Below are 15,661 nucleotides of genomic sequence, written 5' to 3' on the forward strand. Positions count from 1 at the left end.
GTTGTTTTTATCAGAACAACAATACAAATAATCTAATTACCTCCTTCAAAACAGAATCTGGCCACCTCACACATCCTGTCTTGATCTAGGTAATGTGAGAAACTGAATCAGAGATTTTAGACTGTTTTTCTACTCGGAATATCACTAATATGATCTGCTGGGAAGGATGTGTTTTAAGACACATTGTTTTTATTCATTTAGCATCAGCATGAACCCACTGAATCATGCTAAGTAATAAATTTTGCACACAACAAATTCAAACTGTGCTTATGTTATAAATCATTAAATTATGTCGTGAAACATAGTACACTATGACAATTTTTTGTCTATTTAGTATATTGTTTGGAATTGGGACACAGCATATGACTTAAAGGATTGTACAGTTTTTTTTTTAAGTGTGGTTGTATGAGGAATTGGCACTGACTTTAGTTTCTGTGACCCAGCCTAAGACCCAGACACTGGCTCTCACTTTAAACACAGTTTCCAACAGAGACAGAAGGAAAAATAGGTTGAAGCCACTTCATAAAATGCTCACTAAATAAATACAGTATCATCTCGGCCTGCAGAAATCTACAATATCTTTTTTATTGCCATTAGACAGCTTTTTCCAGCTGGGGTTTCTCACTCCCTGCATCAAAGTCAATATAAAAAATCAGTGATTTTACATCACCACACACGAGTTATTGATCCACTGCTGCCTCCATCACTTAGTTCAAATGTGTTATTGTGTGACTTTGGTTTTTGAAATCTTTTGTTCAGATTTACTTAAGAGATACACATTTACAAAAAAAAGAGGCTTCAGTAGACCAGTAGCTCCTGTGTTGCCATGATATAAAAATGCTGATTGTCTCTATGGACTTTGGTGTGGGATAGTGAGTGGTTTTACAAACCTGAGTCTCCAGGTGGAAATGCTGTCTTGTGGCAAGATAAAACAGCATACATATTGTTGCAATATCACAGACTCAGGCAGGCATAGATCTTAATAAATGAGCCTTTTGTTAAAAACCTGTTTTCCCTCTATCCCTGCTGGCAGCCATGTTTCCAGTGAGATCAAATGACTGGGTCCCAGGGTGTTTCTTGTTGTTGATGTGTCAGTACCTCAAACTACATTTCAACAAACCTGATCTCTCTTTAAGCAGCTTGATAATACAAGTCAGTACTGCGTATACTGCTATGCTGGAGGTGAGAGTATGTATAAATACTAACATTGTTATAAACAACACTGTACTTGAACACATTTTGTTTTCTTGATCTCGTTTCTGCTCCAGCTGTTGGAGCAGGCACTAGTGATAGAGGAGCAGCTGCGGCGGGCAGCGTACCTGAACATGACCCAGGACCCCAGCCACCCAGCAATGGCACTCAATGCACGCTTTGCAGAGGTGGAGTGTCTGGCCGAGTCGCACCAGCATCTCAGCAAGGAGTCACTGGCGGGCAACAAGCCAGCCAATGCTGTCCTACACAAAGGTCAGACATGATGCGACAAGGCCAGTGATTACAAGCTAAAGATCTCTGATTCTTGAACTTCCCTGCTCAGTTAATATAAACTGAGAGAGGCAAACAAAGAGAAGCTTAGAGAAAGTGAAAAGAGATCAACAGACCGATAACCACAAACAAACACAATGAAAGAGAGATACTCATCATCCACACATCTCCCCAGCTCTGTTGTGCAATCACCGCGTTTCCTGCACCGGCAACCATACCGCTCTGCCTGGAGCGGACTTCAGTTAAGCCAAGCAGATAAGCTTACACGATGTTAAGTGATAGCTCCAAACATTTCCTCACTGCCTGTCTGGCAAGTCTGTCCATGTTTAAATTGTTCTGTCGAAAAAAAGATAACATGTTCAGCACACTACTGTTCTTGTTCTCGTCTTGTATTTCTCCACGTAACTGCGCTGAACTCTACAAATGTCCGTGTGAGAGATGTGACAGTCGAGTTCCAGTAAAAAAAAAAAAAGAAAAAATCTAATATAAACACAGAAACCTTTAAAACTCTGTCAAGTTGAGACAGTGTTAGAAGTGTTGAGTAAATAGTAGTTAACCACATAATCATCACCAAAATGACTTCTAAAGAACTAGCAACAACATTGAGTTGCATTGACTCTGACAAATTAATTAAATTAAAACATTTTCCCTGCATTTCTTTACCAGTCTTTCCACACAAGTCACTACATACACATCAGCCTCTGTGCTGTGTAATCAATACAATATCAAAACAGTATCAAGGATCAATAAAATGCCCAAATAAGCAGGAAGTCAAAACTGAAATATGAAAATATTTTTCAGAAAGTGCACGGCAGCTATCTTGACAGGTCACAGTAGGAAAAACACAGCTGTAAATTATCAAATTAATGATGGCTGAGTTCCAATCAGCTTCTTCAGTTTCAGGGTGCATGTTGGTTCAATGGCACACAATGGCACAAATTCTGCAGGTAAAGTAACTCTTTCACTCTTAGTATTTAAGTCACAATAAAAGAGTCAATTCTGATTTGGACCAAATAGCATTAAATTAAAACAGTATTTCTCTAATTTAGTTTTCAACTAACACTGAAATACAAAATGATCACTATTTTGGAGTATAACTCTTTTAATGTTAAAGTAACTTTTACAAAGTGTGCATAACAGTTATTAACAGTGTTTCAGAGTGTATTTAACTCTTTTATTGTCCAAGCAACACTTAAAAAGTTACATTTAGCAGTGTTTCAAAGTGTATTTACCTCTTTTAACATTCATGTAACACAGAAAAGCTTACATTTAACACAATAGTGTTAAATTGTTAATTGTTGTTAAATATAGAGTGTATTTGGTCCTAATTTGAAGTGAAGTTTTAGTGTTACTTTAACTTACCCAGACTGAACAGAAACATGTCAACATGGCTGCTGTGATAATGGCCAGTTGTCTTGTCCTCTAATTAGTCAGCATAGTAATGTTGCATTTGTTGTTGTCATCGCAGTGTTGAACCAATTGGAGGAGCTGCTGAGCGACATGAAGGCCGATGTGACGCGACTGCCGGCCACACTGTCCAGAGTACCACCCATCGCCGCCCGTCTGCAAATGTCCGAGAGGAGCATCCTCAGCCGTCTGGCTAGCAAGGGCACAGAGACGCACACACCCCCGGTCAGTGGCTCGCTCTTCAACACATGACATACAGACATATTTTTTAACAGTCGCACTCACATGTTCAAACCTGTTCCAGCTGCTTGTGCTCAGTGGAAAAATAATCGGTGGAGGGCGGCCAATGAAAACACAGAGCCCATTATCTTGTCACCCACCCACCTGTGGTTTCTCACTCCACAGTTGATTAGTCAGCAGATTTCTTCTGTCACCTTACATAACTCAAACGTGGTTTGTCTTCTTTTTCCTTATTGTTATGTCTTCAGTTCTTTCACATGACAAATACAAGCTTCTTTTGCTTTAACAGCCCATACCTCCAGGACCCTACGCCACCCCTCAGAACTACGGAGCCCCCTTCACCCCTGCACCGCCAAGCGCCCTACACATGGGAGGGGCCAATTACAGTCAGATGCCACCCGGATCCTTCATATCAGGTCAGTAATTGGAGCTTAATATCAAATATGTGAGGATGAACCTCAGAGAAACACTGTACGAGTCGCCATACAAAGGCATTTTTACATAGAGACATTTGGACATTTATTATTCACACTTTTTATTTGAACAGCTACCACAAGTAGGTTCAAATATACTTTACATTCACCACTTTATAAGGTACACCTGTTCAGCTGCTTGTATCACAAATGTCTAGTAGCAGGTAAGAATTCTGCATTTTAAGATGCCCACAAACTGGTTAGTCGTAATGTGCATGGAAACCTAGGAATCCCCAGAGGCCACCAGTATTATAAAGAAAGAGCCACTACTGTTAAATACTGTAAACCAATATACAAGGCTTTGCTTTGTATCAGGGCGTTGTTTGTGTCTAAAAGTTAAATCTGACACTAAGGCATTGTTTGGCTCCACTGGCATTAACAATATCAGCAGAACCATTGAAATTCACTATGTAAAATGCATTAGGTTGCATCTTTTTACTAAGGAAGGAAGATATTTTGCACATTACACATATATTACTTCTTGTAAAAGCAAATATCTATTCAGCCAATCACATGGCAGCAACTCAGTGCATTTAGTCATTAAGACATGCTCACTGTTCAAGTTCAATGCGAGCATTAGAATGAGGGAGAAAGGTGATTTAAGTGACTTTAAATGTGGTATTGGTGTTGGTTCCAGGTGTTCTGGACTGAGTATTTCAGAAACTGCTGATCTACAGGGATTTTTACATAGTGTTTACAGAGAATGGTCCAAAAAGAGAAAATATCCAAGGAGCAGCAGTTCTCTGGAAGAAAATATTTTGTTGATGTCAGAGGTCAAAGGAGAATGACCGGACTGGTTTGAAACGATAGAACATTAACTCCAATAACTACTCATTGCAACTAAGGTGAAGACCATCTCTGAACAAACAGCATGTTGAACTTTAAAGCTACAGCAGCAGAAAGACCACACTGGTTGTCACTTCTGTAGGTGTCACGTGTACCTAATAAAGTGGCTGAATTTTATATACAAATGCCTCTCTCTGTGTACCTGTGGGTATGTGTGAAAAGCATTATTACTTATCAATAATAAAGCTCATAAAATATTAGGGCAATCATAATTATAGCATTCAAGGTAATTTACAGAAGAGTCTATCTTTGTTTGATCTGTTGACACTTGGCAAGGCGGCGATTTTAGCCTGATTTATGCTTCTTGTGCAGAGGTGTTATTGCAGTCTCAAAGAATCTGCCTTGGGCAGAGGAAGTGATTTATAGCTGAGCAGAGTTTAACCTGTTGAATGTCATATCAGCACAGCAAAGGTAGATTAAGTGCATGACAAAGCCCTGCTGTTGTTTCTTTGAATGCCCGCAGAGAGATGTGTAGTCTCTTTTGTTTGTAGGTAAAGGAGTCTGATGATAGAAGATTTGAGCCATAAAAAAAACACTGCTGCCTTAAGCATTAAATACACTGTGTGTGTCAGGAGCAGTTGTGAAGCCATATCTTTAAAGGTTCAGTGCGTAATAATTGGTGACATCTAATGGTCACACTAGAAAGTGCAACAAACATAAAGGCCCTGGTATACTTCTGCACACATGCTGCGCATGCCGAAGAGCACATCGCGGACCCTGGTATACTCATGTGGCAGGGTCCTGTAGTATTCCATTTCACCATCGGGTGGCGGTACAAGTCTGGATGCGGGGAATGGGATGCATTCCTACCAAAGAAGAAGAGAACAATGCTACGGCTCCCTCATACACACCTGGTTCGAGCGGCTCACAGATGGTCTGCTTGGTGAGCGGGGCTTAATACTCCACCTATCAGTGGGAAGCGGAAGTTCACTTTGCGCGTTGATGAAGCAGTTCACGCCATGCGTACGGTGCGCGTTGGAAGTATACCAGGGCCTTATGAGTCCTCTACTCACCACTCTCTTTTTCCCAAGCATGTCATGGAACTACAGTTTAATACAGCCTTAATTTACCAGAAAGGATGTAAACACTCTTTCACAACGCTCCAGCTCTCCCTGTCATTTTCTTCTACTTCTTCATTGGTTCAGACATGGGATTTGTGTGTGTAGCTTCCACTTGAACACACAAAATGCACTCTTTGACTGGTTTGTTCATTCATGCTGCTGTAGAAGCAAGATGTCAGCTTCCATAAAGCAAAGGCCTGGCCTACAGTACATAACTCTACGGCTATGGATTGAAACTCTTTCACAACTCTCTTCACTCTTCCTCTTTCCCCCTCTGTCCTTCTCCTTTGTGCATCAGGGTTATGTGGGCAGTGCTGTTCTTTTTCATTCATATAGTAAGCAATGGGTAACCAATCTTGATGTCACCCATATGAATCATCACCATTGTTTACATGTTGACATGTTGACATTTTGGAAGTTCACAGATCTTCTGCACCTGCAGCCAGGCTCCTATTGGACAATACCAGCTGTCAATCACACTGGTGTTCACTCATACAGTACGTGCTGTACTTTATAGTCCATTCTGCTTAGTGCATCATTTACAAAGTTGTCAATCATGTGCTATTGAAGAAGTTGAAACTAGAGTCTCAATCTCTAGTTTTAACTTCTTTAGCTTTTAAGGAAAATGTTACTCATGTTATATATCAAGTACCCAAATAACACGCACTCAGCCAACATTAAGATTTGTTGTAGAAAACATAATTACTTGAATATAAAAGGCAACAAGAGACACATTAAAACACTGTCTCGAGGCTTAGTAACACACCTATATGTTGAGGTTTTAACTTTCATGTCACTTATTATTTCACCTTATTATTTAAAAAAATAATCAAAAATAAGCTGTTTTATTGGAAATTATATTACACTGGGAAAATCATTTACATTGCCCTAGGGGTTGTTTTGTGATTGTGATTGAAGAGGTTCTATTGATGGTTATAATTGTTTTAAGAAGGTTCTGGTTGTCATTAAGGAGGTTTGGAGGTTACATTTAAAAGGTTACATGGTTCTAGTCATCTTCCAGTCGAATTCTAGTAGGTCTTTCATGGATCTAACAGGCTCTTGAGGTGGTTAATACTGATGTGGAGAGAGTGACATTGGTGAAAAATGTTGTTGCTTTCTTCACTTTTCTGAATGCATCCTCAGATCTGATCACAAAAAACACTTTTAAGAGGTAGTTTGAGGACACACATGTCCGCATTCCTGAGCTGCATGAATGCAATTAATCCTTGGGACACACTAGAGACTGTCTCCTCAGCTGAAGTCCTCTGACCTGCTGCAGTTTTACAGTATTTTTTGTACTTATTTTAGCACTCATACATGGATTTATTTGTAGCCACCCCTACAATATTAACCCTGATCACTTGTGTCACATGTTACAGCAACACAAGTAGAGCTTTGATTTACCCAACTTTTCACTCAACTAACTATATATATATATATATATATATATATATAAATGGTCATAATCTTCTGAAATCTGAAAAGTAAAACCCAGGAAGTTTGACGAAAATAGCAGTTAGTCATACGTAGGTTCAGTGAGTACAGATGTCACCAGGTCTGAACAGGGCCTAAGACAATGAGAGCTGAAAATGTTTTTGAGGCCTGAGGCACAACATTGCACGATTAAAACACTTGGGTTTCTTTTCTGCTAATCTGTAGCCGAGCATTTGAATGAAAATTTGTGCACCAGATTACTGAGCCCTTCTTTGACTTCCATAAACATCCACAATCTTTACTGGCATCATAAACTTGCATGAGAAAACAGAAGCAGCCCAATTACAGTTCCTGTGGTTTGTCTGCAGCTATATCACAGTTAAACGTTTGAGATGGAGCACATGAGCTCCAGTGGAGCTCCACAGGCTCCACGACACGTCACAATTTTGGCTCCGGCGAGTATTTGGCAGCTTTCACTGATGATGGGCAAAACCAGTCCAAACGATTTCTTTTATTTACAGATATGATCTGAAGAATTCCATCTTTATATGGTTATGTTGTTGTGGAAAAACATTTAGCAAGAGAAAAGAAAGTGGAAAAAAAAATGTTGAGGCTTCATCAGAACGACTGATTGTGGGAATTGGCTATTTCAGTAAAAATGTCAATGCACTGCAGTTACTTTTGTGCTTAAGTAATCTAATCTGTTTTTTTAAATAGGTGGAGTAAAGAACGACCTGATTGAGGCACCTTGAAGAGACACTTTATCTTTCCGAGCAGTTTAAGTTGTGAAAATGTTGAAAGTCCAGAAAGGAGTCAATATTGGAAAAAAAAAACATCTGTAGCAGAGTTTCTGATGTGGCTGCCAGATAAACACCTGAAATAGACATTACCCAAAATCAAACACAAACGTGCTGCTCTGCTATATTAAGGCATTTTCATCTCTCAACATGTCCAACCACAAAACCTCAAAACTTTGCTCCGAAGTAATGACGCATTGTGCAACAAAAAAAACGCCCAAGTCTGTGCCATCAAACCTGCCTCAAGAGCATTTTTCGTTTCATGTGTGTATATTTTCTCCCTCATCACTTATTGAGTGAAAAGCTTTGGAATTTAAATCATAAAAACAGAAAAGCAAAGATGTAGATTTAGTTTGTTTTTGGCTACATGTCCAATCCCTGCTCCCGCGGTCTGTCAGTACACACAGGCAGTTTGTGAATTTATTTTCTCATAATTAGTTTGGTAACAACATATGCTCACCAGACGCACTCTCTGCTCTGCATGTGCATTCGTGTTCAGAGATGTTTAGATAGCTGAGATGTGGCAGAGATAACTGGCAAAACCTGATATTCCCCAATAGCTTTGCCCTTAAAACCACAACAGCCAGCTCCCTCAGTGCAGTGCCTGCCTCGCATTCTGAGTATCTTGATTTATGTAATTGTAGACTGAGACATCTGTCAAAAGCATTGCATTTTCGAGAGCCAGAGCCTATCTCTGAAAATGTCATTATGCTCAGCCTGTCTGAGTCTGGTCATGCCAAGAAAACATTCGGACTTTGTACTAAGGTATTTTGAGAGGGACAGAAACCACAGAAGGAGTTTAGTTGTGTAAATGTTGTGTTGCGACTTGTGAACCGGCAGAGGGCTGAGCCGAGCGTCGGCTGTTCAGAAATAGTCACGCGCAAGTTGTTTTGCTGCGTGGGTTTTTCGCTCGCGGGGGCCTCGTGGCAAGCAGCTGAGTGAAGTGTGGGGCCGAGCTGAGCCGAGTCGACTCTGAAACACCCTGAACTCCTGGCAGGGCACAGGCACGCTGCAAATGAGGCCGCATTTGTGGTCTTGATTGGGGTTCGGCTGCTTCCTGACCTCTTTTAGACTGAGCCAGAGAAGGGGGCAAAAAAGGAGTTAAAACAACACAGTCCTCTGATTCTGCGACCTCCTAGTTTCCCTCCATTAACAGCACTCTCCTGAGAAAAGTTCCCTCGCTTGAGTACACAAAACATGTCCAAAAATATGCATGTCTGCCATGGCACTTTAACTACACATCTACTACTTTAGCTGCACTCTGTGAACTCTGCTCCACATTGTAATGATAAAGCAACTGCTCCAATGAAGGACTGTTCTGTGTCTGTGTCTCACTTGTGGCATTGTCTCAGCATTTGCTCATTGTGCTGAATCACATTCTGGAAAACCTGTCTCGGCCGTCAGTACTGCCGCGAGGAAGCTACTCATCTGCACTAGAAGGAGTCCCGCGTTCTAGACTAAACTTCTCCTTGTAGGGTTTTAGGCATTAGAGAGATGGAGTCGAGCATTCGGGGTTTGGGGCCTCATGACTGCAAGCACCTGCCCTGCTGAAGTGTTCTTGAGCAGGACACTGAACTCCCACCAACTCCTGTAACAACCTCTGGCAAACTAAGAGAATTCCCTACGGGGACCAGTAAAGTGTCACATTATCCTGCTCCCCCTCTCCAAGTCTCCACTACAGTCTGCCGCTTGTCTGCCCCCACAGAAGCCGCTGCCGCTGCTGGGGCCACCGGGGGAGCTGCTGGGGGCGCCGCTGGAGGGCCAACCGCCGCCAGCGTTTGCCAGAAGACCAAGGAGCACGATGTGGTGCAGCGGCAACGAGTAGTGGACCTCTGGAAGGATGGCAAATCAGAAGGGGCTATTGGGCAGGAGCTGAGGATGCCCAAGTCCACTGTGCACAGCATCATTGTCAAGTACCGGCTCAGCAATACAGTGGAGAACCTGCCGCGCAATGGCCGGCCAAAAAAACCCTGAGGTCAAAGGAGGAGTTTCACCAAGTGAGAAAAAGAAAGGACTGGAATGCAGCAAAAAAACAGACTCAAACAGAGACAGAAGCTGAAAAGGAGAGATGAAAACCTGAATGCAGAAGGAGGACAAGTACAAGGCACCTTAACACTGCTGGAATGTGAGGAACATAAAGGGAGAAGTAAAGCTCACTGGGGGGATTGAATAAATACAGCAGACAAGACGAGAGAGAGAGAAAAAAAAAGGACAGGACATGAAAAGTGAAAAGAAGTACTGGCAGTGTGATCCGCAAAATAAAACAAGCAATCAGCCACAGAGGGAAGAGAGGGAAGAGTGGTCCAAAATACCAAGGGAGAGGTGAAAAGCTGGCCCCTGAGATCAAGCACTAATGATGCGTGGGGGGAAAATGAGGCAAGGAGACAGAAAAAAAGGGAGACAAGACCTGTGTGGAACAAACAAATCCTTAAGCGCGAGGAAAACTTGCCACTGAAAAAAGGCCCAGAAATCTGTCTTTTAAGGAACTATGTCTGGACTGAAGAGGGAATGGAAAAAAAAAGACAGTATGTTAATGCAATCACAGGTTTGCAAAAATTCAGATACGGCGGCCGAACTGAAGAAAAATGCAACAAAGGAGTGTTGTTGTTGTTGTTGTTTTTTTGTTAATTCTCCCTCAGACGGATTTTTCAAGACTTCTTTTTCTGCCCCGCCATACCCTCCCACCCCCACCACCACCAGCGCCCCCCCCCCATGCCGAAAAAAAGATTTCCCCCTGGATCAATTCTTCATCCACCGGTTGACTGAACAAGCCTGCCCCCTCGCTCTGACCTTGCACTCCCTCATTCTTCCACAGTCCTCCACTCCTCTGTCTCTCTCTCTCTCTCTCTCTCTCTCTTTCTCTCAGTCTCACACACACACACACACACGCACACACACACGCACACGCACACGCACACATACACACGCACACGCACACATACATACGTACGCTCCAGAGCCCACACACAACCTGAAGACCTGCAGAGAAGTTGAAACGTCTGCCGAGTACGAGCAGATGAGATCCAGACTCAAAATAGAAAGGGACAAAGTGGACTCAGACTTTCTTGCAAAAAAAAAAAGAAAAGGAAAGAAAGAAAAACAGTTATAGTCTTAAATATAAAACACTATTTCCCATGGACTCTTTTGCCCTGACATTCCTCAGTCCGACCAAGTGTTTAAGCAAGAACCATAAATGTTAAAAAAGCTGAGACATTGCCTTTGACCAACAATCAGTAGCAGTGTTGCTCTGATTGAACTATGTACTGTATAACGTATTTGCTATTGCACCTTTTTTAGAGGGGTCACGTAAAGGGGAATATCACTCAAGTGAAGTATTTACATTTCCTGTTTTAAACCTCATCACAGGAAAAACAAAAAAAAAACAAAAAAACTGTATTTATGAGCAGCTCTTCCCCGAAGCCTGAGACTGTAATCTGTCACTGAAAGAAAAAGGGAGACTCACTTTGAAGCCGGGAGAGACTTTTCTTTCTTTTTGTTCTTCGAGCGTCTTTTATTGTGACAGTGTGATGGATTCCACGCTGGAAAATGTCCCCTGATCCCAGGGAAAATAAAACACTCTGGACTCTGTCATCGTTTTTCCAGCTGAGCATGAGTGTGTGTGTGCAGTAGAGCTGTACATCAGTGTGACATCCCAAAGTGGGGAGCAGCAGGACAAACTCTTTTGCCTCGTTTTTTTGGACAGAGGAGACGTGAACAATCGGTTACACAGTCCAGACTTTTCCTGGACGTACAGTACGAGTATTTTAAGTTTAAATTGAGTGGTATTTCCCTTTCAGCTCGGAGGACATTAGGACCAGAAAAGTGTGGCATTGGTGCGGCCCACAATCAGGACACGGGAGTGTGTGCGCAGGTTGAGGAAGGCAGTATGAATGTCTGTTATGTGTATTTTTCACAAAAATAGGTAAATATCATTTGAAATGTTCCATATTGGCACCAATATAAGTTTATTTATGAAGTTCAAGTACTGTTTTAAGAAATATAAACCTGTTTTTTTCTACAAATGTTTCATCTACATTAAGCAGTTGTAAATTAAAAAAAAGAAAATTACTTGAAGCTGCACTGATCAATATTTTTATATCAATCAATCAAATGTGTAATGTGAAAGTGGTCACTAATAAAAACATACCAACAGATTAAAGACCAGACTCTACAGATTCCACTAGAGCATTTTATTGACCCACAACAATTTTGTTTCAGGACCACAGTTCTCACAGGACTTGGCTTATTAAAGCTGCAGCTGTTTTCATTAAAAAACATTCAACAATTAGAAGCTGGTCATAGCATTTAGCAGATTTATAGCCTGACATGTCCTCCAGTGGTTGGTGGAGAACAAAATTAAGCTGAAAGTTATTGAAAAATGTGTTAAATAAAATACCGTAAAGTCCGACGTGATTTAAAAACCCTATAAATTCTGCTCTGATTGTGCCTGCCGTCCACATTAGGTTTTTGTTTGAAAACTCAGAATGGCAAAAATGGAGATTCACTTGAATGATTCTAAGGTTCAGCTGGACTGTCGGCAGGGAATAAAAAGCTCCGTTAAAACACTTACTTTCAGTTTCACTTTCACCATGTCGTCGGTTAAATAAAAAATAAAAGTACTGTATAGTGATGCTTATGGCAGCAACAGATGGGAAGAAGCAGAACAAGTTTGCCAACTCATTGACTCATTGGTAACTCATTAACCAATTTAACTAGTACCATTCCAAAACAAATCATGTAGCTGACGGTGCCCCATAGACAGACAGCTATTGGACAATATCAGCTGTCAATCACACTGGTGCCCACTCATTATGTCCATTATATGGAGAATAATATTGTCCATTAAATATTCAGTATCTTATCAAGCATTTTAACACAACTTTGAATACTTGGCAGTTTTGAAATACTTTTCTCTCAGTATTAGTATCAGTAACTATTAGAACTTAACACTTACAGATGTGCATGCACATCACTTCTTTAAGAGTGAAATTCCACCTCCGACTGAAACATGGGCCCTCTTTCATAAAGCGATCAGGGAAACTCTTGTGAGTCTTGTGTGGATTTATGAAACTCTCTGTTGGACACAGAGTCGTTTGGATTCCAAAATCAAGCCCTGACTGTGCTTTCGTAGCTAACAAGAAACATGGACACATCAGAGACACAAGGTTGTCCCCGATGAATGCTTTTGGCTTTGAAACCGCTCACGCAAAGCTTTTCAGCAAACACAAAAAATGTAACGCTCCCTGCCAAGGTGGCAGCTTCCACGTCTATCAGCTAAGTAGGCGGGACCTACAGGGGAGAGACGCAGGTTTGCATGTTGGCCAGGAATGTTTTCATTGCTTTTCTGGACTTTAAATACGAATCCAGTGCCATTTAAGAGCTTTTGTTGCAGTTAAGGAATAAAATGGGTTAGTTTTAAGAAACCCTCTAAGATCCGTTCGTGTGTATAGTTGGATTTCATTCTATTTTTACTGTGATATAAAATAAAATATGTCTCTGCCAAGCTAAGTAAAATGGTAATCAGGAGTCATGAGAGTGGGCTGTATTCAGGAGGAGTTTGGCCGAGCAGTGCTGAGGTTTGAAGTGGAGTTGTTGCAGAGAGAATCTCTTATCTGGTGTAATATTGAATTCCTTCTCCTGTTCTTTACTTTCTTTTGCCTTATATGACTTTTTGGTTGTGTCACTCCGACTGATACTTTTTTACCAAACGCCGATATTCAAATCCTTTATATTTCAGTGAACTGTAGGGAACAGCTGACGTCTTCCTATTTGTGGCTCCTTCACAATAAAGCCCATCTTGTGTTTCACAAGTCGAACGCTTTTAATGTGAAGCAGCAGGTCATAGACATAAGGTCAGTACATCAAATGGCTATAAATATCAACCTTAAGTGCTTTCAAGAGTCTTGTATCAAAACATTATGTAGAAAAAGTCGAATTTGTAGAATCCGTCCTTTATTTAGGTACACAGGACATCTAGTAGTGGTCGTCAGTGTTGTCTTCTGCTGCTGTAGCTCATCTGCTTCACAGTTTGACCAACTGTGTGTTCAGAGAAGATCTTAGAACTATATTATGTTATATTATGTATATATTATATATTATGTTATTTAAATGACTGTTCCTTCATGATTAGAAAGTGGAAAGATGCAACTTCATGTAATTTTACATTGTGAATTGCAATGCTGCTGGTTAAAGAAGCAGTTGCTGCTGTTTATCGGCTGATATTTGTGTAAACAAACGGGGGTGTGCCTAATAAAGTGGCTGATACGTGTACATCAAATGGTTATTGGTGATAAAAAAAAAGTAGTATTACAATAAGACCAAAAAGAAAAAAAATACACATACATTGACTTATTTTCGTATTTCTAAATGAATACGACACTTTCACAGGTGATGAATAAACTTGTCAGCTCTCCCTCCCTCTCTCTCTGGTGGATAAATAATAAAATAGTGAGGATATTTAAACACTTGAAAGGAAAAACATCTTTAGCACTTCAGCGCTGTGGTTTGATTGTGTTGTATTGGCCACATCTGTCTTCTTTTTCCTTTCCCTCTGTTCTGTGTTTATCGTCTGTATCGTCTGCGTCTCCAGCGTCTGCCCGTGCAACCGCACACTCATTTCTCTCACTCTTTCACCGAGTCTTCACCTTGATTTTGTTTTGCTTCTAATCAGATCTGGTCGTCGCACCCCCCCAACTCCCCCCCCCCCCCCCCACCCCCCTTCCAAAATACAGACACAGACACAGACACATACTTCCTCTGCCTCCTCTCTTTCTTTCTCTCTCTCTCTCTCTCTCTCTCCATCCCCTCTGTTGGCCTCCACTGGCAGAATGCCACACATTTTCCCATAAATGGTCCCCCTGCTGGTTCTACACACACTCAACAAAAAAAGAAAAAGTGCTCAGCACAGTCCGCTCTTATCACTTCTTTGATCTGCACGGGGGTGTTATGACAGTTTATCTTTCCCTGTGGCGCGAGTGAGAGAAGTGCGCTGTCGGTCTATTCCTGGCTTTGTTTTGAAAGGAGCGCTAAACTGGCCGCTCCACTTCCCGAGCAGATTTATGATAGAGCACAAATGTGGGCAGCACACAGTCTCTGCGATGGTTGCCAACCTGTGTGTGTGTGTTTGTGTGTCTGTGTCATGTACCTGCACATAATGTGTGTGTTTAAACTCTCTGCCAGCTCCACTTTCACCAGGTTAACAATTGTCCATTCTGGGACGTTATATTCAATGTTCTTAATGGCAACTACATTCATTAATATTTATATAAACTGAATTATGACATCACTTCCTGTTAAAGCCTATTTATGGCAACAAGTAGGCCACTTCCTGTTTGGTCTCTTCCTGCAAGCAAAGCAGCCATGGGACATGCTTTCCAGAAATGTTTGTTCTGCTAAAAGATCGCAGCAGCAGCAGCGCCGTAAGTCGATGAATTCAATGTAAAAGTCATGCATTAACCCTTTAACACCTTTTTTTGCTTATTTTAACCTAAAAAAAAGGGACCAGAAAATGTCCTGTGAGTAAGAGCTTCTGCCCATTTTTCCCAGAATAACTGTTTTAATACATGTTAAAATTAAATTTAAATGAAGAAAAATGAATTGTTATTGTTATAAAAAAAAAATTTGCATTTGAAATTTGAAATTTGAACAGTGTAAAAATGTGTTGTCCAAAAACAGGCCAAAAAATCTGTGAAAACCATTGGAATATTCTCCGATAGCACAAACTGTCGTATAATTACAGTAAAGCAAAATGCGCTTGTGCGAACATGTCGTCTATACGCTCTGTGTTAAAGGGTTTAATTACTCTTTATTTGAAACTTTTAATAAGTTGATTAAATAAAATAAAAGTGTGTTTAAGTTAAAAAAAAACAATGGTAGCAATCATTCAGACAGCTAATTTAAGCAATATACATTGATTATTATT

At 40.9% G+C, this 15,661-nt stretch overlaps 1 protein-coding gene across 6 annotated transcripts in view; it reads left to right on the forward strand.

Moving 5' to 3' along the window:
* The window catches only part of chd3 (chromodomain helicase DNA binding protein 3), a 52,344-nt gene that overhangs the window by 34,657 nt on the left and 2,026 nt on the right, over positions 1–15,661 (forward strand). For 4 of the 6 annotated variants that reach the window (XM_058625766.1, XM_058625769.1, XM_058625764.1 and 1 more), the window contains exons 37-40: positions 1,269–1,464; positions 2,951–3,114; positions 3,419–3,545; positions 9,446–11,328. In XM_058625766.1, coding sequence (XP_058481749.1) covers positions 1,269–1,464; positions 2,951–3,114; positions 3,419–3,545; positions 9,446–9,714 — 756 coding nt within the window. In that variant the 3' untranslated portion in view covers positions 9,715–11,328. Of the gene's footprint in view, positions 1–1,268; positions 1,465–2,950; positions 3,115–3,418; positions 3,546–3,763; positions 3,767–9,445; positions 11,329–15,661 lie in introns of those variants that run through there. The other 2 variants (XM_058625771.1, XM_058625770.1) reach the window with 2 other exon arrangements.

The sequence above is a fragment of the Solea solea genome, chromosome 3, assembly GCF_958295425.1.
Source record: "Solea solea chromosome 3, fSolSol10.1, whole genome shotgun sequence".
Classification (NCBI taxonomy): domain Eukaryota; kingdom Metazoa; phylum Chordata; class Actinopteri; order Pleuronectiformes; family Soleidae; genus Solea; species Solea solea.